Source organism: Engystomops pustulosus, chromosome 1 (assembly GCF_040894005.1).
Source record: "Engystomops pustulosus chromosome 1, aEngPut4.maternal, whole genome shotgun sequence".
Taxonomy (NCBI): Eukaryota; Metazoa; Chordata; class Amphibia; order Anura; family Leptodactylidae; genus Engystomops; species Engystomops pustulosus.
In genome coordinates, this window is record NC_092411.1 from 305,366,384 (window position 1) to 305,390,089 (window position 23,706).

The 23,706-nt window shown below is 49.0% G+C and overlaps 1 protein-coding gene across 3 annotated transcripts in view; it reads right to left on the reverse strand.

Annotated features, from left to right (window-relative positions):
• LOC140085003 (uncharacterized) overlaps positions 1-23,706 on the reverse strand; it is an 85,184-nt gene that overhangs the window by 792 nt on the left and 60,686 nt on the right. For 2 of the 3 annotated variants that reach the window (XM_072126500.1, XM_072126502.1), the window contains exons 5-6: positions 4,550-5,497; positions 365-650 (exon numbers count right to left, since the gene is read on the reverse strand). In XM_072126500.1, the coding sequence (XP_071982601.1) occupies positions 397-650; positions 4,550-5,497 (1,202 nt within the window). In that variant the 3' untranslated portion in view covers positions 365-396. Of the gene's footprint in view, positions 1-5; positions 130-364; positions 651-4,549; positions 5,498-23,706 lie in introns of those variants that run through there. The other variant, XM_072126501.1, reaches the window with a different exon arrangement.

Sequence of the window (23,706 nt, forward strand, 5' to 3'; positions counted from 1 at the left end):
ACCACCTGGACCAGAAGAGGGAGGCAAGATTGGAGAGGAGATCTTTCCCCATCAGGAATGGTATTTCTGTGACGGCATCGGGTTTTTTTGTGACTTCTGGTGGTCTGGTTGAGGGACGTCCAGGATCTACTAAACATGTAACATACAAATGACTGTTAGTTTTGTTAGTATTGGTTAATACGGTCAGACCTGGTTCTCCATCCTGCCAGGTTATGGGCCACAGGTTAAAAAGACCTACAGAGTTATTGTGCCATGGTTTAGTGTGAGAAGAGTCAACATGATGGAAAGAAAGCCTGGAACAGAGACAGATGGGGAAACCTGGATCTGTCTGAAGTCTCATCCAGAGAACACAGTTGGCTCTTACCTCTTTGTGGACACTTAGTTTGGATCAGAACTTCAGTGGTTTTGAGCAGGGGAGAGGTACAGGTTGTACACCGCTTTCTTGTAGCCCAATAGTTTGCAGAGCTGCTTGAAGCTTGGCCGTAGGAGAGGCTTGCTGACTCCCTGGTTTTGTTCCTCATATCCTCCCATAGGTGAAATATGATTGGTGCGATAAAGAGGAAGCACCAATGGAGACCTTGGATGGGCACTGAGACTAGGAGCTCGCCCAAAGTGTCTGCCCTGGGCAGGATAACCAAAGTGTGTCCGCTCTGAAGGTCCATCACAGGAGAAAAACAAAAGAAAAAGGAAGTGAGACGCAAGGTAAAAAGAATAAAAATGAAAGGGGGAGAATTAAAGGATTATGGTAAGACTGCTACACAAACTCCATGACCATAGGAAAGAGTAAATGTGAATGGATGGATACAGGAAAGACATTGGGGGATTCTAGATCTAACGTCTTGTATTGATGATCAATCATTGATGATGCGGATGCTCAGGGATCATGAATGAATAAAATGAGATGGGAGATGAGTGGTTGGATGATCATGGACGATCAGGGATGATGGACGATTAGGGATGATGGATTATCATGTATGATCAGGGATGATGGATTATCATTGATGGATGATCAGGGATGATTGATGATCAGGGATGATGGATTATCATGGATGATCAGGGATGATGGATGATCAGGGATGATCAGGGATGATGGATTATCATGGATGATCAGGGATAATTGATGGATGATCAGGGATGATGGATGATCATTGATGGATGATCAGGGATGATGGATTATCATGTATGATCAGGGATGAGGGATGATCAGGGATGATGGATGATCAGGGATGATGGATTATCATGGACGATCAGGGATGATGGATGATCATTGATGGATGATCAGGGATGATGGATGATCATTGATGGATGATCAGGGATGATGGATTATCATGTATGATCAGGGATGATGGATTATCATGGATGATCAGGGATGAAGGATTATCAGGGATGATCAGGGATGATGGACGATCAGGGATGATGGGCGATCAGGGATGATGGATGATCAGGGATGATCAGGGATGATGGATTATCATGGATGTTCAGGGATAATTGATGGATGATCAGGGATGATGGATTATCATGGATGATCAGTGATGATGGATTATCAGGGATAATCAGGGATGATGGATGATCAGGGATGATGGACGATCAGGGATGATGGATGATCAGGGATGATGGACGATCAGGGATGATGGGCGATCAGGGATGATGGGCGATCAGGGATGATCAGGGCTGATGGATTATCATGGATGATCAGGGATTATTGATGGATGATCAGGGATGATGGATTATCAGGGATAATCAGGGATGATGGATGATCAGGGATGATGGACGATCAGGGATGATGGATGATCAGGGATGATGGATGATCAGGGATGATGGATTATCAGGGATAATCAGGGATGATGGATGATCAGGGATGATGGACGATCAGGGATGATGGATGATCAGGGATGATGGACGATCAGGGATGATGGATGATCAGGGATGATGGATGGTTGGTTGGTTGGAGATGTCCGATTGCAGGATGAAACATCAAGAAGGATAAGAAGAAAACTGTAATGAATAATTATGTGCGGTGATTCAGATGGTCCAAGACGACTGAATGGTTAATCGACGATTGAAGTTGGAGTTTTGAAAACAAGGTTAGACAAATAGATGATTGAATCTTCAGTGATGGATTACACAATGATTTATGAAGGACCTCATTAGGTTCAGAAGATAGAAGATCTGTGATGGATGGTCAGGAAAGATGAATGCTTTAATAAGAGATAGGTGATCAGTAGGGATCAGTACATTGGTGACAGGGCGCTCAGGAATACATGATGCTTAGATGGTTTGCCATGTGATCAGATGTGATGGATGATACATATGTTCTCTGTGACAGCAGCTGAATGTAGATATGAAATAACTGGGCTCTATACCGTATATCTGGTCTAGGGGGGCGCTGAATACACGGTAAGAGTGGGACATTCCCCATCCAGAAGACCACTGGACCCTGGTTATTCTAACTGCATAGACAGAGTAGGTTCTGTCGTGTTTGATGATGCTCATGGTAGCATCAGTGTCTTTAGCTGGTCATCCTCCCAAATCCTCTCAACTAATGATGTGCAAGAAAACATGTTATTGTCTGGTGCAGACTCCTCTGTCTTGTACCACAGAAGACTCCATGTCTCCCCAGACCACTCCACCCTTCATCTCTATCATGGCAGTGCCACCTCCTTCAGGTTTTGTCCTAGAACTTACACATTCCGCCCCCAGTCAAGGTTCATTCTCTCCCTTAAAAGGCTTATCCACCTCTAGACTCTTCTTTCCTCTCCAGAGGCAACTTTTCTCTTCACCACCCTCTATCCTCCTGGTTACCTCTGTCGTCTCCAGATCTCTCAGTCCTCATCTAGACTCCTCTGTCCTTCTCCATACTCCTTCCAGAATTCACTGGTCATCTCCTGGCCCCTGTATTCAGACCTCTCTGTCCATTCCCGATTCCTCCAAAGCATTTTTCTACCAGACCCTTCTTCTTGTTTTCTCTCTCTCTCTTGGACCCTTTTGCTCACACCCAAGCGTCTCTGCCCCTTCAGGCCTTCCTGACCATCTTTCAGACGCCTCTCTACTCTCAGGTGCCCAGACCCTTCTTCTTGTTTTCTCTCTCTTGGACCCTTTTGCTCACACCCAAGCTTCTCTGCCCCTTCAGGCCTTCCTGACCATCTTATAGACACCTCTCTACTCTCAGGTGCCCAGACCCTTCTTCTTGTTTTCTCTCTCTTGGACCCTTTTGCTCACACCCAAGCTTCTCTGCCCCTTCAGGCCTTCCTGACCATCTTTCAGATGCCTCTCTACTCTCAGGTGCCCAGACCCTTCTTCTTGTTTTCTCTCTCTCTCTTGGACCCTTTTGCTCACACCCAAGCGTCTCTGCCCCTTCAGGCCTTCCTGACCATCTTTCAGACGCCTCTCTACTCTCAGGTGCCCAGACCCTTCTTCTTGTTTTCTCTCTCTTGGACCCTTTTGCTCACACCCAAGCTTCTCTGCCCCTTCAGGCCTTCCTGACCATCTTATAGACACCTCTCTACTCTCAGGTGCCCAGACCCTTCTTCTTGTTTTCTCTCTCTTGGACCCTTTTGCTCACACCCAAGCTTCTCTGCCCCTTCAGGCCTTCCTGACCATCTTTCAGACGCCTCTCTACTCTCAGGTGCCCAGACCCTTCTTCTTGTTTTCTCTCTCTTGGACCCTTTTGCGCACACCCAAGCTTCTCTGCCCCTTCAGGCCTTCCTGACCATCTTTCAGATGCCTCTCTACTCTCTGGTGCCCAGACCCTTCTTCTTGTTTTCTCTCTCTCTCTTGGACCCTTTTGCTCACACCCAAGCGTCTCTGCCCCTTCAGGCCTTCCTGACCATCTTTCAGACGCCTCTCTACTCTCAGGTGCCCAGACCCTTCTTCTTGTTTTCTCTCTCTTGGACCCTTTTGCTCACACCCAAGCGTCTCTGCCCCTTCAGGCCTTCCTGACCATCTTTCAGACGCCTCTCTACTCTCAGGTGCCCAGACCCGTCTGCATCCATCAGGCTTTCCTCTCCCCTTAGATACCTGTGTCCCATCAGATAGCTATGTCCTATCCAGACAACAATATTCTCTTGAAACCCCTGTTCTTTACCGAAACCTGTAGACTTTCTCGTTTATTCCAGACTCTTATGTTTCCTCCAGACTCCTCTTTCTCATCCAGATCCTTTTGGATTTCTGTGCTACTGGTGTCCACTTCTTTCCCTCACAGACACCTTGTTCCCTTGAGGCACCTCCATACTGGCTGATGCCTTCTCTCCCTATGCTTACTCTGGACTCATGTTGAGGCATCACTCTTCAAACTCCCTTACCCCCTGTAGAGCCCCTTTCCCATCCTGACAGCACTGATCCCGAGACACCTCTGTAAAGGGACCTTCCCACCCACTTTACTCATAAATTGGATGGGGAATTGGGCCTATTAAGGACATCGCTTGTTGGTGGTGAATCAGCTGCTGCCATAAGAAGGAAGAATGACAGGAGATGAGACATGCACTTGTGTCCCTGCTGCTGCGTTAGGACAGATTTCTTCCGATTCTTGGGATGTGGAGAATAATCTTACCATGGAGACCGGATTTATAATGCAGCCTCATGGAAGTGGACCAATGTTTTTTCCACTTGTCTGATGTTAAGTTCTGCTTCTTCTTGGGTGAAATCTTTGGTGGCCGCTGAGCAGAGTCTTTTCTTCTCGTCTGATCTTGGCTGATGGCTTCATGGACTGGTTCCTCCTGGGTTTTGGCTACTAATATAGATGTGTCTTGAGTTTTTGTCGGCCTTGTGGGGACTGCGATTACTGTTCTCTCTGTTATTGGGATCATCACATCTTTTTCTGTCGGTGCCTTTGGTTCATCGTTGGCAAAGGCTTTATCAGCGCCCGGTTTCTCAATGTGAGGAGGGAGGGAGGGCTTCATGGAAGGTGGAAGGAACACCTGACTTGGAGGAGTAAAGTCTTGACTAGATTGTATCATTGTTTGCACTATGGTATCTGGACTGGAATTTTTTATTCTCTCTGGAGTGCTTACGTCCAAGGGTACTGTGGTAATTTGGGGCAATACTGAGTTCAGCACCAGGTCTGATGCTGTTAGCAGATCCAGTTCTGATGCTGTGGCTTTGGGAACCATGTCTGACTGTGTTGGCTTACTGGTTAATTCTAAAGTTGACTCTGGTTGTGGCGATTCAGGAGCCATCTCTGGCTGCGATGGTTCTGGAGTCGGCTCTGGCTGCGATGGTTCTGGAGTCGGCTCTGGCTGCGATGGTTCTGGAGTCGGCTCTGGCTGCGATGGTTCTGGAGTCGGCTCTGGCTTCGATGGTTCTGGAGTCGGCTCTGGCTGGGATGGTTCTGGAGTCGGCTCTGGCTGGGATGGTTCTGGAGTCGGCTCTGGCTGGGATGGATCCGGTCTCGGCTCTGGTTGCGTTGGTTCTACATCCAACGGTGAGCCTGTTACACCTGACGTGAGGTTTGTCAGACTTGTAATGGGACGAGTTGTGCTGGTTTCTTCTTGCTCTAAGCCTTTCATGATAAATAAAAAGAAAGTTTCCTGTTAAATTTGGATACAGATGTAATCGCAGTTTTATGTCAAAACTTCCAGACTAGTAGAGTAAATCAGATCATAACTCAATCCGGACTGAAAGATAAGACCTGCTGCATCACCAGCCTCCAAGGGATCCAGCAGTAACATTCTCCATTCTTCAGGTGATGATGTCTTCTAGTCTATGTTCCTTCAATGTCTGCTGGTGTATGTTGGGAGAGACATTCTTCTATGATTGGATGAGTGATGGGTCACCACAATGGTTCTTCATACAGAAGTCAGACAATCCAGACAGGGCTCAGCTTCTCTTTATCTAATCTAAAAATACGATGATATCACAGGAGAAGGTCTCAACTCAGCTCTTGGATCTGTTTTTTCGTCTTCTCCATGGCCTCAAGTTCTCGACAAAGACTCAGACCAAATCTCCATTCAAGACTCAATGAGCTTCACTTCTTACTATACTTACCATAGTATGGGCAGGAATATAGAATGAGAATTTCCTCTCCGACTTCAGCCGCTCCTAAACAAATTTCATCTACATAACACTTCAAGTGACCAGAGAGTTCACGGAAAAGAAACAATAGGTCATGTGCCATCACCATTCCTTTTATCTTCTGATCATAACCAGGACGTACCGTGATCCTCCCTTGGACATCTCATGGTTTGACCACAGTGACCTTCACCTAGTATCTGGGTCCCCAGCTGCATTGCCATGGAGGAGATGTCCTTATTGACCACGAGCCCACAGTTACACAAGGATTCTCGTTTCTTTGACATACTGTGGGCTGTTGGGCAGCTGAGCATCCAGTCACCTCGTCTGAGAATCCTGCAGCTTTCTTATTTTGCTCCTCACTCCCACAACTGGTCAAGACCAAGCGGTCACAATTCCAACATCTTTGTCATTTCACTACCAAATGCTCTGCCCAATCCGAGTGGCCAAGCTCGAGAGAAGGACCTTTATTGTAAGAGCAGTGAACATATGGAATAGCCCTCAAGCTTCTCGAGATGAATGTTTAGGTGAAGGGGTAGGGGATCTATAGGGCAGACAAGCGCAGGAACAGAGAAGCGCAGGAGCTGGAACAGCAGTAAATCCACCACAAGCTGTTTTTACTGCAGGAGCTGCAACTTTGTGGAATAGCAGAGCTGAGGAGCTGGATCTTTCTGTAACTACAGGTGATCTGTGGAGTAGCAGAGCTGAGGAGCTGGATCTTTCTGTAAATAGAGGTGATCTGTGGAGTAGCAGAGCTCAGGAGCTGGATCTTTCTGTAACTATAGGTGATCTGTGGAATAGCAGAGCTCAGGAGCTGGATCTTTCTGTAACTGCAGGTGATCTGGGGAATAGCAGAGCTCAGGAGCTGGATCTTTCTGTAAATGCAGGTGAAATGTGTGGAATAGCAGAGCTCAGGAGCTGAATCTTTCTGTAAATGCAGGTGAAATGTGTGAAATAGCAGAGCTCAGTGGCTGGATCTTTCTGTAAATGCAGGTGATCTGTGGGATAGCAGAGCTCAGGAGCTGGATCTTTCTGTAAATACAGGTGATCTGTGGGATAGCAGAGCTCAGGAGCAGGATCTTTCTGTAAATACAGGTGATCTGTAGGATAGCAGAGCTCAGGAGCTGGATCTTTCTGTAAATACAGGTGATCTGTGGGATAGCAGAGCTCAGGAGCAGGATCTTTCTGTAAATACAGGTGATCTGTGGGATAGCAGAGCTCAGGAGCTGGATCTTTCTGTAACTATAGGTGATCTGTGGAATAGCAGAGCTCAGGAGCTGGATCTTTCTGTAAATACAGGTGATCTGTGGGATAGCAGAGCTCAGGAGCAGGATCTTTCTGTAAATACAGGTGATCTGTGGGATAGCAGAGCTCAGGAGCTGGATCTTTCTGTAAATACAGGTGATCTGTGGGATAGCAGAGCTCAGGAGCAGGATCTTTCTGTAAATACAGGTGATCTGTGGGATAGCAGAGCTCAGGAGCAGGATCTTTCTGTAAATACAGGTGATCTGTGGAATAGCAGAGCTCAGGAGCTGGATCTTTCTGTAACTACAGGTGATCTGTGGGATAGCTGAGCTCAGGAGCTGGATCTTTCGGTAAATACAGGTGATCTGTGGGATAGCAGAGCTCAGGAGCTGGATCTTTCTGTAACTACAGGTGATCTGTGGGATAGCAGAGCTCAGGAGCTGGATCTTTCTGTAAATACAGGTGATCTGTGGGATAGCAGAGCTCAGGAGCTGGATCTTTCTGTAAATACAGGTGATCTGTGGGATAGCAGAGCTCAGGAGCTGGATCTTTCTGTAAATACAGGTGATCTGTGGGATAGCTGAGCTCAGGAGCTGGATCTTTCTGTAACTACAGGTGATCTGTGGGATAGCAGAGCTCAGGAGCCTGATCTTTCTGTAAATACAGGTGATCTGTGGGATAGCAGAGCTCAGGAGCTGGATCTTTCTGTAAATGCAGGTGATCTGTGGGATAGCAGAGCTCAGGAGCTGGATCTTTCTGTAACTACAGGTGATCTGTGGGATAGCAGAGCTCAGGAGCAGGATCTTTCTGTAAATACAGGTGATCTGTGGGATAGCAGAGCTCAGGAGCTGGATCTTTCTGTAACTACAGGTGATCTGTGGGATAGCAGAGCTCAGGAGCTGGATCTTTCTTTAAATGCAGGTGATCTGTGGAATAGCAGAGCTCAGGAGCTGGATCTTTCTGTAAATACAGGTGATCTGTGGGATAGCTGAGCTCAGGAGCTGGATCTTTCTGTAAATACAGGTGATCTGTGGGATAGCAGAGCTCAGGAGCTGGATCTTCCTGTAACTGCAGGTGATCTGTGGGATAGCAGAGCTCAGGAGCAGGATCTTTCTTTAAATACAGGTGATCTGTGGGATAGTAGAGCTCAGGAGCTGGATCTTTCTGTAACTACAGGTGATCTGTGGGATAGCAGAGCTCAGGAGCAGGATCTTTCTTTAAATACAGGTGATCTGTGGGATAGCAGAGCTCAGGAGCTGGATCTTTCTGTAACTACAGGTGATCTGTGGAATAGCTGAGCTCAGGAGCTGGATCTTTCTGTAACTATAGGTGATCTGTGGAATAGCAGAGCTCAGGAGCTGGATCTTTCTGTAACTACAGGTGATCTGTGGAATAGCAGAGCTCAGGAGCTGGATCTTTCTGTAACTACAGGTGATCTGTGGAATAGCTGAGCTCAGGAGCTGGATCTTTCTGTAAATGCAGGTGATCTGTGGAATAGCAGAGCTCAGGAGCTGGATCTTTCTGTAAATACAGGTGATCTGTGGGATAGCTGAGCTCAGGAGCTGGATCTTTCTGTAAATACAGGTGATCTGTGGGATAGCAGAGCTCAGGAGCTGGATCTTTCTGTAAATGCAGGTGATCTGTGGAATAGCAGAGCTCAGGAGCTGGATCTTTCTGTAAATACAGGTGATCTGTGGGATAGCTGAGCTCAGGAGCTGGATCTTTCTGTAACTACAGGTGATCTGTGGGAATAGCAGAGCTCAGGAGCTGGATCTTTCTGTAAATACAGGTGATCTGTGGAATAGCAGAGCTCAGGAGCAGGATCTTTCTGTAAATACGGATGATCTGTGGAATAGCAGAGCTCAGGAGCTGGATCTTTCTGTAACTACAGGTGATCTGTGGAATAGCAGAGCTCAGGAGCAGGATCTTTCTGTAAATACAGGTGATCTGTGGGATAGCTGAGCTCAGGAGCTGGATCTTTCTGTAACTATAGGTGATCTGTGGAATAGCTGAGCTCAGGAGCAGGATCTTTCTGTAAATACGGATGATCTGTGGAATAGCAGAGCTCAGGAGCTGGATCTTTCTGTAAATACGGATGATCTGCGGAATAGCAGAGCTCAGGAGCTGGATCTTTCTGTAACTACAAGTGATCTGTGGAATAGCAGAGCTCAGGAGCTGGATCTTTCTGTAAATGCAGGTGATCTGTGGGATAGCAGAGCTCAGGAGCTGGATCTTTCTGTAAATGCAGGTGATCTGTGGGATAGCAGAGCTCAGGAGCTGGATCTTTCTGTAACTATAAGTGATCTGTGGGATAGCAGAGCTCAGGAGCTGGATCTTTCTGTAACTACAGGTGATCTGTGGGATAGCAGAGCTCAGGAGCTGGATCTTTCTGTAACTACAGGTGATCTGTGGGATAGCAGAGCTCAGGAGCTGGATCTTTCTGTAACTATAGGTGATCTGTGGGATAGCAGAGCTCAGGAGCTGGATCTTTCTGTAACTACAGGTGATCTGTGGGATAGCAGAGCTCAGGAGCTGGATCTTTCTGTAAATACAGGTGATCTGTGGGATAGTAGAGCTCAGGAGCTGGATCTTTCTGTAAATGCAGGTGATCTGGGGAATAGCAGAGCTCAGGGGCTGGATCTTTCTGTAACTACAGGTGATCTGTGGAATAGCTGAGCTCAGGAGCTGGATCTTTCTGTAAATGCAGGTGATCTGGGGAATAGCAGAGCTCAGGGGCTGGATCTTTCTGTAACTTCAGGTGATCTGTGGGATAGCAGAGCTCAGGAGCTGGATCTTTCTGTAACTGCATGTTATCTGTGGGATAGCAGAGCTCAGGAGCTGGATCTTTCTGTAAATGCAGGTGATCTGTGGGATAGCAGAGCTCAGGAGCTGGATCTTTCTGTAAATGCAGGTGATCTGGGGAATAGCAGAGCTCAGGAGCTGGATCTTTCTGTAACTATAAGTGATCTGTGGGATAGCAGAGCTCAGGAGCTGGATCTTTCTGTAACTGCAGGTGATCTGTGGGATAGCAGAGCTCAGGAGCTGGATCTTTCTGTAACTACAGGTGATCTGTGGGATAGCAGAGCTCAGGAGCTGGATCTTTCTGTAGCTACAGGTGATCTGTGGGATAGCAGAGCTCAGGAGCTGGATCTTTCTGTAAATACAGGTGATCTGTGGGATAGCAGAGCTCAGGAGCTGGATCTTTCTGTAACTGCAGGTGATCTGTGGGATAGCAGAGCTCAGGAGCTGGATCTTTCTTTAAATGCAGGTGATCTGGGGAATAGCAGAGCTCAGGAGCTGGATCTTTCAGTAACTATAAGTGATCTGTGGGATAGCAGAGCTCAGGAGCTGGATCTTTCTGTAACTACAGGTGATCTGTGGGATAGCAGAGCTCAGGAGCTGGATCTTTCTGTAACTACAGGTGATCTGTGGAATAGCAGAGCTCAGGAGCTGGATCTTTCTGTAACTACAGGTGATCTGTGGGATAGCAGAGCTCAGGAGCTGGATCTTTCTGTAACTACAGGTGATCTGTGGGATAGCAGAGCTCAGGAGCTGGATCTTTCTGTAACTACAGGTGATCTGTGGGATAGCAGAGCTCAGGAGCTGGATCTTTCTGTAAATACAGGTGATCTGTGGGATAGCTGAGCTCAGGAGCTGGATCTTTCTGTAACTACAGGTGATCTGTGGGATAGCTGAGCTCAGGAGCTGGATCTTTCTGTAACTACAGGTGATCTGTGGAATAGCAGAGCTCAGGAGCTGGATCTTTCTGTAACTACAGGTGATCTGTGGGATAGCAGAGCTCAGGAGCTGGATCTTTCTGTAAATACAGGGGATCTGTGGAATAGCAGAGCTCAGGAGCTGGATCTTTCTGTAACTACAGGTGATCTGTGGGATAGCAGAGCTCAGGAGCTAGATCTTTCTGTAACTACAGGTGATCTGTGGAATAGCAGAGCTCAGGAGCTGGATCTTTCTGTAACTACAGCTGATCTGTGGGATAGCAGAGCTCAGGGGCTGGATCTTTCTGTAACTACAGGTGATCTGTGGGATAGCAGAGCTCAGGAGCAGGATCTTTCTGTAACTACAGGTGATCTGTGGAATAGCAGAGCTCAGGAGCAGGATCTTTCTGTAACTACAGGTGATCTGTGGGATAGCAGAGCTCAGGAGCTGGATCTTTCTGTAAATACAGGTGATCTGTGGGATAGCTGAGCTCAGGAGCTAGATCTTTCTGTAACTACAGGTGATCTGTGGGATAGCAGAGCTCAGGAGCTGGATCTTTCTGTAAATACGGATGATCTGTGGAATAGCAGAGCTCAGGAGCTGGATCTTTCTGTAAATGCAGGTGATCTGGGGAATAGCAGAGCTCAGGAGCTGGATCTTTCAGTAACTATAAGTGATCTGTGGGATAGCAGAGCTCAGGAGCTGGATCTTTCTGTAACTACAGGTGATCTGTGGAATAGCAGAGCTCAGGAGCTGGATCTTTCTGTAACTACAGGTGATCTGTGGGATAGCAGAGCTCAGGGGCTGGATCTTTCTGTAACTACAGGTGATCTGTGGAATAGCAGAGCTCAGGAGCTGGATCTTTCTGTAACTACAGGTGATCTGTGGGATAGCAGAGCTCAGGAGCTGGATCTTTCTGTAACTGCAGGTGATCTGTGGGATAGCAGAGCTCAGGAGCTGGATCTTTCTGTAACTACAGGTGATCTGTGGGATAGCAGAGCTCAGGAGCTGGATCTTTCTGTAAATACAGGTGATCTGTGGGATAGTAGAGCTCAGGAGCTGGATCTTTCTGTAAATACAGGTGATCTGTGGGATAGCAGAGCTCAGGAGCTGGATCTTTCTGTAACTACAGGTGATCTGTGGAATAGCAGAGCTCAGGAGCTGGATCTTTCTGTAACTACAGGTGATCTGTGGGATAGCTGAGCTCAGGAGCTGGATCTTTCTGTAACTATAAGTGATCTGTGGGATAGCAGAGCTCAGGAGCTGGATCTTTCTGTAAATACAGGTGATCTGTGGGATAGCTGAGCTCAGGAGCTGGATCTTTCTGTAACTACAGGTGATCTGTGGGATAGCAGAGCTCAGGAGCTGGATCTTTCTGTAACTACAGGTGATCTGTGGGATAGCAGAGCTCAGGAGCTGGATCTTTCTGTAACTACAGGTGATCTGTGGGATAGCAGAGCTCAGGAGCTGGATCTTTCTGTAACTACAGGTGATCTGTGGGATAGCAGAGCTCAGGAGCTGGATCTTTCTGTAAATGCAGGTGATCTGTGGAATAGCAGAGCTCAGGAGCTGGATCTTTCTGTAAATGCAGGTGATCTGTGGGATAGCAGAGCTCAGGAGCTGGATCTTTCTGTAAGTACAGGTGATCTGTGGGATAGCAGAGCTCAGGAGCTGGATCTTTCTGTAACTACAGGTGATCTGTGGAATAGCAGAGCTCAGGAGCTGGATCTTTCTGTAACTACAGGTGATCTGTGGGATAGCAGAGCTCAGGAGCTGCATCTTTCTGTAAATGCAGGTGATCTGTGGGATAGCAGAGCTCAGGAGCTGGATCTTTCTGTAACTACAGGTGATCTGTGGGATAGCGGAGCTCAGGAGCTGGATCTTTCTGTAAATGCAGGTGATCTGTGGGATAGTAGAGCTCAGGAGCTGGATCTTTCTGTAACTACAGGTGATCTGTGGGATAGCAGAGCTCAGGAGCTGGATCTTTCTGTAAATACAGGTGATCTGTGGAATAGCAGAGCTAAGGGGCTGGATCTTTCTGTAACTACAGGTGATCTGTGGGATAGCAGAGCTCAGGAGCTGGATCTTTCTGTAAATACAGGTGATCTGTGGAATAGCAGAGCTCAGGAGCTAGATCTTTCTGTAACTACAGGTGATCTGTGGGATAGTAGAGCTCAGGAGCAGGATCTTTCTGTAACTACAGGTGATCTGTGGGATAGTAGAGCTCAGGAGCTGGATCTTTCTGTAAATACAGGTGATCTGTGGGATAGCAGAGCTCAGGAGCTGGATCTTTCTGTAAATACAGGTGATCTGTGGGATAGCTGAGCTCAGGAGCTGGATCTTTCTGTAAATACAGGTGATCTGTGGGATAGCAGAGCTCAGGAGCTAGATCTTTCTGTAACTACAGGTGATCTGTGGGATAGCAGAGCTCAGGAGCTGGATCTTTCTGTAACTACAGGTGATCTGTGGGATAGCAGAGCTCAGGAGCTGGATCTTTCTGTAACTACAGGTGATCTGTGGGATAGCAGAGCTCAGGAGCTGGATCTTCCTGTAAATACAGGTGATCTGTGGAATAGCAGAGCTCAGGAGCTAGATCTTTCTGTAACTACAGGTGATCTGTGGGATAGCAGAGCTCAGGAGCTGGATCTTTCTGTAAATACGGATGATCTGTGGAATAGCAGAGCTCAGGAGCTGGATCTTTCTGTAACTACAGGTGATCTGTGGGATAGCAGAGCTCAGGAGCTGGATCTTTCTGTAAATACAGGTGATCTGTGGGATAGCAGAGCTCAGGAGCTGGATCTTTCTGTAACTACAGGTGATCTGTGGAATAGCAGAGCTCAGGAGCAGGATCTTTCTGTAACTACAGGTGATCTGTGGAATAGCAGAGCTCAGGAGCAGGATCTTTCTGTAACTACAGGTGATCTGTGGGATAGCAGAGCTCAGGAGCTGGATCTTTCTGTAACTACAGGTGATCTGTGGAATAGCAGAGCTCAGGAGCAGGATCTTTCTGTAACTACAGGTGATCTGTGGAATAGCAGAGCTCAGGAGCAGGATCTTTCTGTAACTACAGGTGATCTGTGGGATAGCAGAGCTCAGGAGCTGGATCTTTCTGTAACTACAGGTGATCTGTGGAATAGCAGAGCTCAGGAGCAGGATCTTTCTGTAACTACAGGTGATCTGTGGGATAGCAGAGCTCAGGAGCTGGATCTTTCTGTAACTACAGGTGATCTGTGGGATAGCAGAGCTCAGGAGCTGGATCTTTCTGTAACTACAGGTGATCTGTGGGATAGCAGAGCTCAGGAGCTGGATCTTTCTGTAATTGGTTGAATTTGGTGAACAGATGTTTCATGTACATAAGTTCGGGGACAGATCTTTTAGGTGTAAACTCCTTGCACAGTTATATAAGAAGTGTCTGTGCTGCTGTGTTGCATGGGACAGTTTTGGGCGCAGCTGCGTTGGCTTCCATGCGCCAGACAGAGAGACACAAGAAGAACAAGAGTAACCTCCGCTACAGAGACACAAGAAGAACAAGAGTAACCTCCGCTACAGAGACACAAGAAGAACAAGAGTGACCTCCGCTACAGAGACACAAGAAGAACAAGAGTAACCTCCGCTACAGAGCCACGGGAGGAAGAACAAGAGTTACCTCCGCTACAGAGCCAGGGGAGGAAGAACAAGAGTTACCTCCGCTACAGAGACACAAGAAGAACAAGAGTTACCTCCGCTACAGAGCCAGGGGAGGAAGAACAAGAGTTACCTCCGCTACAGAGCCAGGGGAGGAAGAACAACTGCACATAGTACACACTGCACATAGTACACAGGACACTGTACATAGTACACACTGCACATAGTACACAGGACACTGTACATAGTACACACTGCACATAGTACACACTGCACATAGTACACAGGACACTGTACATAGTACACACTGCATATAGTACACAGGACCCTGCACATAGTACACAGCACCCTGCACATAGTACACAGCACCCTGCACATAGTACACACTGCACATAGTACACAGCACCCTGCACATAGTACACACTGCACATAGTACACAGTACCCCTGCACATAGTACACAGGACCCTGCACATAGTACCCTGCACCTAGTACCCTGCACCTAGTACCCTGCACATAGTACACAGGACACTGCACATAGTACACAGGACACCGCACATAGTACACAGCACCCTGCATATAGTACACACTGCACATAGTACACAGGACACTGCACATAGCACACAGGACCCTGCATATAGTACACAGCACCCTGCATATAGTACACAGCCCCTGCACATAGTACACAGCACCCTGCACATAGTACACAGGAGCCTGCACATAGTACACAGCACCCTGCACATAGTACACAGCACCCTGCACATAGTACACAGCACCCTGCACATAGTACACACTGCACATAGTACACAGCACCCTGCACATAGTACACAGGACACTGCACATAGTACACCCTGCACATAGTACACCCTGCACATAGTACACCCTGCACATAGTACACCCTGCACATAGTACACAGAACCCTGCACATAGTACACACTGCACATAGTAGACACTGCACATAGTACACAGGACGCTGCACATAGTACACCTCCCCTGCACATAGTACACACTGCACATAGTACAAAGGACCCTGCACCTAGTACACAGGACGCTGCACATAGTACACCTCCCCTGCACATAGTACACACTGCACATAGTACACATGACCCTGCACATAGTACACACTGCACATAGTACACAGGACCCTGCGCATAGTACACCCTGCACATAGTACACATGACCCTGCACATAGTACACCCTGCACGAAGTACACACTGCACATAGCACACAGGACCCTGCACATAGTACACACTGCACATAGTACACACTGCACATAGTACACACTGCACATAGTACACAGGACGCTGCACATAGTACACACTGCACATAGTACACAGGACCCTGCACATAGTACACACTGCACATAGTACACAGGACACTGTACATAGTACACACTGCACATAGTACACACTGCACATAGTACACAGGACCCCTGCACATAGTACACACTGCACATAGTACACAGGACCCCTGCACATAGTACACAGGACCCCTGCACATAGTACACACTGCACATAGTACACAGGACCCCTGCACATAGTACACAGGACCCCTGCACATAGTACACACTGCACATAGTACACAGGACCCCTGCACATAGTACACAGGACCCCTGCACATAGTACACACTGCACATAGTACACAGGACCCCTGCACATAGTACACAGGACCCCTGCACATAGTACACAGGACCCCTGCACATAGTACACAGCACCCTGCACATAGCACACAGGACCCTGCACATAGCACAAAGGACCCTGCACATAGTACACACTGCACATAGTACACACTGCACATAGTACACACTGCACATAGTACACACTGCACATAGTACACAGGACCCTGCACATTATACAGGACACTGCACATAGTACAGGACCCTGCACATAGTACAGGACCCTGCACATAGTACACAGGACCCTGCACATAGTACACAGGACCCTGCACATAGCACACACTGCACATAGCACACACTGCACATAGCACACACTGCACATAGTACACAGGACACTGCACATAGCACACAGCACCCTGCACATAGTACACCCCCTGCACATAGTACACCCCCTGCACATAGTACACAGCACCCTGCACATAGTACACAGCACCCTGCACATAGTACACAGCACCCTGCACATAGCACACAGGACCCTGCACATAGCACACAGGACCCTGCACATAGCACACAGGACCCTGCACATAGAACACACTGCACATAGTACACACTGCACATAGCACACAGGACTCTGCACATAGCACACAGAACCCTGCACATAGTACACACTGCACATAGTACACACTGCACATAGTACACAGGACCCCTGCACATAGTACACAGGACCCCTGCACATAGTACACACTGCACATAGTACACAGGACCCCTGCACATAGTACACAGGACCCCTGCACATAGTACACACTGCACATAGTACACAGGACACTACACAGTACACAGGACCCTGCACATAGTACACACTGCACATAGTACACAGGACCCTGCACATAGTACACACTGCACATAGTACACACTGCACATAGTACACAGGACCCGGCACATAGTACACACACCCTGCACATAGCACACACTGCACATAGTACACAGGACCCGGCACATAGTACACACCCCCTGCACATAGTACACACCCCCTGCACATAGTACACACACTCTGCACATAGTACACACTGCACATAGCACACACTGCACATAGTACACAGGACACTGCACATAGCACACAGCACCCTGCACATAGTACACCCCCTGCACATAGTACACCCCCTGCACATAGTACACACCCTGCACATAGTACACACCCTGCACATAGTACACACCCTGCACATAGTACACACAACCTGCACATAGTACACACAACCTGCACATAGTACACACCCCCTGCACATAGTACACACCCCCTGCACATAGTAAACACCCCCTGCACATAGTACACACCCTGCACATAGTACACACCCTCTGCACATAGTACACACCCTCTGCACATAGTACACACCCCCTGCACATAGTACACACCCCCTGCACATAGTACACACCCCCTGCACATAGTACACCTCCCCCTGCACATAGTACACACCCCCTGCACATAGTACACACCCCCTGCACATAGTACACACCCCCTGCACATAGTACACCCCATGCACATAGTACACCCCATGCACATAGTACACACTGCACATAGTACACAGGACCCCTGCACATAGCACACAGGACCCTGCACATAGCACACAGGACCCTGCACATAGTACACACTGCACATAGTACACACTGCACATAGTACACACTGCACATAGCACACACTGCACATAGTACACAGGACACTGCACATAGCACACAGCACCCTGCACATAGTACACCCCCTGCACATAGTACACACTGCACATAGTACACACCCTGCACATAGTACACACCCTGCACATAGTACACACCCTGCACATAGTACACACAACCTGCACATAGTACACACCCCCTGCACATAGTACACACCCCCTGCACATAGTAAACACCCCCTGCACATAGTACACACCCTGCACATAGTACACACCCTCTGCACATAGTACACACCCTCTGCACATAGTACACACACCCTGCACATAGTACACACCCCCTGCACATAGTACACACCCCCTGCACATAGTACACCTCCCCCTGCACATAGTACACACCCCCTGCACATAGTACACACCCCCTGCACATAGTACACATCCTGCACATAGTACACCCCATGCACATAGTACACACTGCACATAGTACACAGGACCCCTGCACATAGCACACAGGACCCTGCACATAGCACACAGGACCCTGCACATAGTACACACTGCACATAGTACACACTGCACATAGTACACAGGACACTACACAGTACACAGGACCCTGCACATAGTACACACTGCACATAGTACACAGGACACTACACATAGTACACACTGCACATAGTACACAGGACCCGGCACATAGTACACAGGACACTGCACATAGTACACACTGCACATAGTACACACCCCCTGCACATAGTACACACCCCCTGCACATAGTACACCCCCTGCACATAGTACACCTCCCCCTGCACATAGTACACACCCCCTGCACATAGTACACACCCCCTGCACATAGTACACACCCCCTGCACATAGTACACACCCCCTGCACATAGTACACACCCCCTGCACATAGTACACACTGCACATAGTACACAGGACCCCTGCACATAGCACACAGGACCCTGCACATAGCACACAGGACCCTGCACATAGTACACACTGCACATAGTACACACTGCACATAGTACACAGGACACTACACATAGTACACACTGCACATAGTACACAGGACCCGGCACATAGTACACAGGACACTACACATAGTACACACTGCACATAGTACACACCCCCTGCACATAGTACACCCCCTGCACATAGTGCACACCCCCTGCACATAGTGCACACCCCCTGCACATAGTGCACACCCCCTGCACATAGTACACACCCCCTGCACATAGTACACCTCCCCCTGCACATAGTACACCTCCCCCTGCACATAGTACACCTCCCCCTGCACATAGTACACATCCTGCACATAGTACACACTGCACATAGTACACAGGACCCCTGCACATAGTACACAGGACCCCTGCACATAGTACACAGGACCCATGCACATAGTACACAGCACCCTGCACATAGTACACAGCACCCTGCACATAGTACACAGCACCCTGCACATAGCACACAGGACCATGCACATAGTACACACTGCACATAGCACAAACTGCACATAGTACACAGGACACTGCACATAGCACACAGCACCCTGCACATAGTACACCCCCTGCACATAGTACACCCCCTGCACATAGTACACACCCTGCACATAGTACACACCCTGCACATAGTATACACCCTGCACATAGTACACACCCTGCACATAGTACACACAACCTGCACATAGTACACACAACCTGCACATAGTAAACACCCCCTGCACATAGTACACACCCCCTGCACATAGTACACACACCCTGCACATAGTACACACACCCTGCACATAGTACACACCCTGCACATAGTACACACCCTCTGCACATAGTACACACCCTCTGCACATAGTACACACCCCCTGCACATAGTACACACCCTGCACATAGTACACACACCCTGCACATAGTACACACACCCTGCACATAGTACACACAACCTGCACATAGTACACACAACCTGCACATAGTAAACACCCCCTGCACATAGTACACACCCCCTGCACATAGTACACACCCTGCACATAGTACACACCCTCTGCATATAGTACACACCCTCTGCACATAGTACACACCCCCTGCACATAGTACACACCCCCTGCACATAGTACACCCCCTGCACATAGTACACACCCCCTGCACATAGTACACCCCCTGCACATAGTACACACCCCCTGCACATAGTACACCCCCTGCACATAGTACACACCCCCTGCACATAGTACACCCCCTGCACATAGTACACACCCCCTGCACATAGTACACCCCCTGCACATAGAACACCTCCCCCTGCACATAGTACACCACCCCCTGCACATAGTACACATCCTGCACATAGTACACCCCCTGCACATAGTACACACTGCACATAGTACACCCCCTGCACATAGTACACACCCCCTGCACATAGTACACACCCCCTGCACATAGTACACACCCCCTGCACATAGTACACCCCCTGCACATAGTACACCACCCCCTGCACATAGTACACATCCTGCACATAGTACACCCCCTGCACATAGTACACACTGCACATAGTACACAGGACCCCTGCACATAGTACACCCTGCACATAGTACACAGCACCCTGCACATAGGACACAGCACCCTGCACATAGTACACAGGACCCCTGCACATAGTACACAGGACCCCTGCACATAGTACACAGGACCCCTGCACATAGTACACACCCTGCACATAGTACACACTGCACATAGTACACACAACCTGCACATAGTACACACCCCCTGCACATAGTACACACCCCCTGCACATAGTACACACCCCCTGCACATAGTACACCTCCCCCTGCACATAGTACACCTCCCCCTGCACATAGTACACCTCCCCCTGCACATAGTACACCTCCCCCTGCACATAGTACACCTCCCCCTGCACATAGTACACACCCCCTGCACATAGTACACACCCCCTGCACATAGTACACCCCCTGCACATAGTACACACCCCCTGCACATAGTACACACCCCCTGCACATAGTACACCCCCCTGCACATAGTACACCCCCCCTGCACATAGTACACCCCCCCTGAACATAGTACACACCCCCTGCACATAGTACACACCCCCTGCACATAGTACACCCCCTGCACATAGTACACCCCCTGCACATAGTACACCTCCCCCTGCACATAGTACACCTCCCCCTGCACATAGTACACACCCCCTGCTCATAGTACACCCCCTGCACATAGTACACACTGCACATAGTACACAGGACCCCTGCACATAGTACACAGCACCCTGCACATAGTACACAGGACCCCTGCACATAGTACACACTGCACATAGTACACACTGCACATAGTACACAGGACACTACACATAGTACACACTGCACATAGTACACAGGACCCGGCACATAGTACACAGGACACTACACATAGTACACACTGCACATAGTACACACCCCCTGCACATAGTACACCCCCTGCACATAGTGCACACCCCCTGCACATAGTGCACACCCCCTGCACATAGTACACACCCCCTGCACATAGTACACCTCCCCCTGCACATAGTACACCTCCCCCTGCACATAGTACACCTCCCCCTGCACATAGTACACCTCCCCCTGCACATATTACACATCCTGCACATAGTACACACTGCACATAGTACACAGGACCCCTGCACATAGTACACAGGACCCCTGCACATAGTACACAGGACCCCTGCACATAGTACACAGGACCCATGCACATAGTACACAGCACCCTGCACATAGTACACAGGACCATGCACATAGTACACACTGCACATAGCACAAACTGCACATAGTACACAGGACACTGCACATAGCACACATCACCCTGCACATAGTACACCCCCTGCACATAGTACACCCCCTGCACATAGAACACCCCCTGCACATAGTACACCCCCTGCACATAGTACACACTGCACATAGTACACACCCTGCACATAGTACACCCTGCACATAGTACACACCCTGCACATAGTACACACAACCTGCACATAGTACACACAACCTGCACATAGTACACACAACCTGCACATAGTAAACACACCCTGCACATAGTACACACACCCTGCACATAGTACACACACCCTGCACATAGTACACACACCCTGCACATAGTACACACCCTGCACATAGTACACACCCTCTGCACATAGTACACACCCTCTGCACATAGTACACACCCCCTGCACATAGTACACACCCTGCACATAGTACACACCCTGCACATAGTACACACACCCTGCACATAGTACACACAACCTGCACATAGTACACACAACCTGCACATAGTAAACACCCCCTGCACATAGTACACACCCCCTGCACATAGTACACACCCCCTGCACATAGTACACACCCTGCACATAGTACACACCCTCTGCATATAGTACACACCCTCTGCACATAGTACACACCCCCTGCACATAGTACACACCCCCTGCACATAGTACACCCCCTGCACATAGTACACACCCCCTGCACATAGTACACACCCCCTGCACATAGTACACACCCCCTGCACATAGTACACCCCCTGCACATAGTACACACCCCCTGCACATAGTACACCCCCTGCACATAGAACACCTCCCCCTGCACATAGTACACCACCCCCTGCACATAGTACACATCCTGCACATAGTACACCCCCTGCACATAGTACACACTGCACATAGTACACCCCCTGCACATAGTACACACCCCCTGCACATAGTACACACCCCCTGCACATAGTACACCCCCTGCACATAGTACACCACCCCCTGCACATAGTACACATCCTGCACATAGTACACCCCCTGCACATAGTACACACTGCACATAGTACACAGGACCCCTGCACATAGTACACACTGCACATAGTACACAGCACCCTGCACATAGGACACAGCACCCTGCACATAGTACACAGGACCCCTGCACATAGTACACAGGACCCCTGCACATAGTACACAGGACCCCTGCACATAGTACACACCCTGCACATAGTACACACTGCACATAGTACACACAACCTGCACATAGTACACACCCCCTGCACAAAGTACACACCCCCTGCACATAGTACACACCCCCTGCACATAGTACACCTCCCCCTGCACATAGTACACCTCCCCCTGCACATAGTACACCTCCCCCTGCACATAGTACACACCCCCTGCACATAGTACACACCCCCTGCACATAGTACACCCCCTGCACATAGTACACACCCCCTGCACATAGTACACCCCCTGCACATAGTACACCCCCCCTGCACATAGTACACCCCCCCTGCACATAGTACACCCCCCCTGCACATAGTACACACCCCCTGCACATAGTACACACTCCCTGCACATAGTACACCCCCTGCACATAGTACACCCCCTGCACATAGTACACCCCCTGCACATAGTACACCTCCCCCTGCACATAGTACACCTCCCCCTGCACATAGTACACCTCCCCCTGCACATAGTACACACCCCCTGCACATAGTACACCCCCTGCACATAGTACACACTGCACATAGTACACACTGCACATAGTACACAGGACCCCTGCACATAGTACACAGCACCCTGCACATAGTACACAGGACCCCTGCACATAGTACACACTGCACATAGTACACAGGACCCCTGCACATAGTACACACTGCACATAGTACACAGGACCCCTGCACATAGTACACAGCACCCTGCACATAGTACACAGGACCCCTGCACATAGTACACACCCTGCACATAGTACACACTGCACATAGTACACACAACCTGCACATAGTACACACCCCCTGCACATAGTACACACCCCCTGCACATAGTACACCCCCCTGCACATAGTACACACCCCT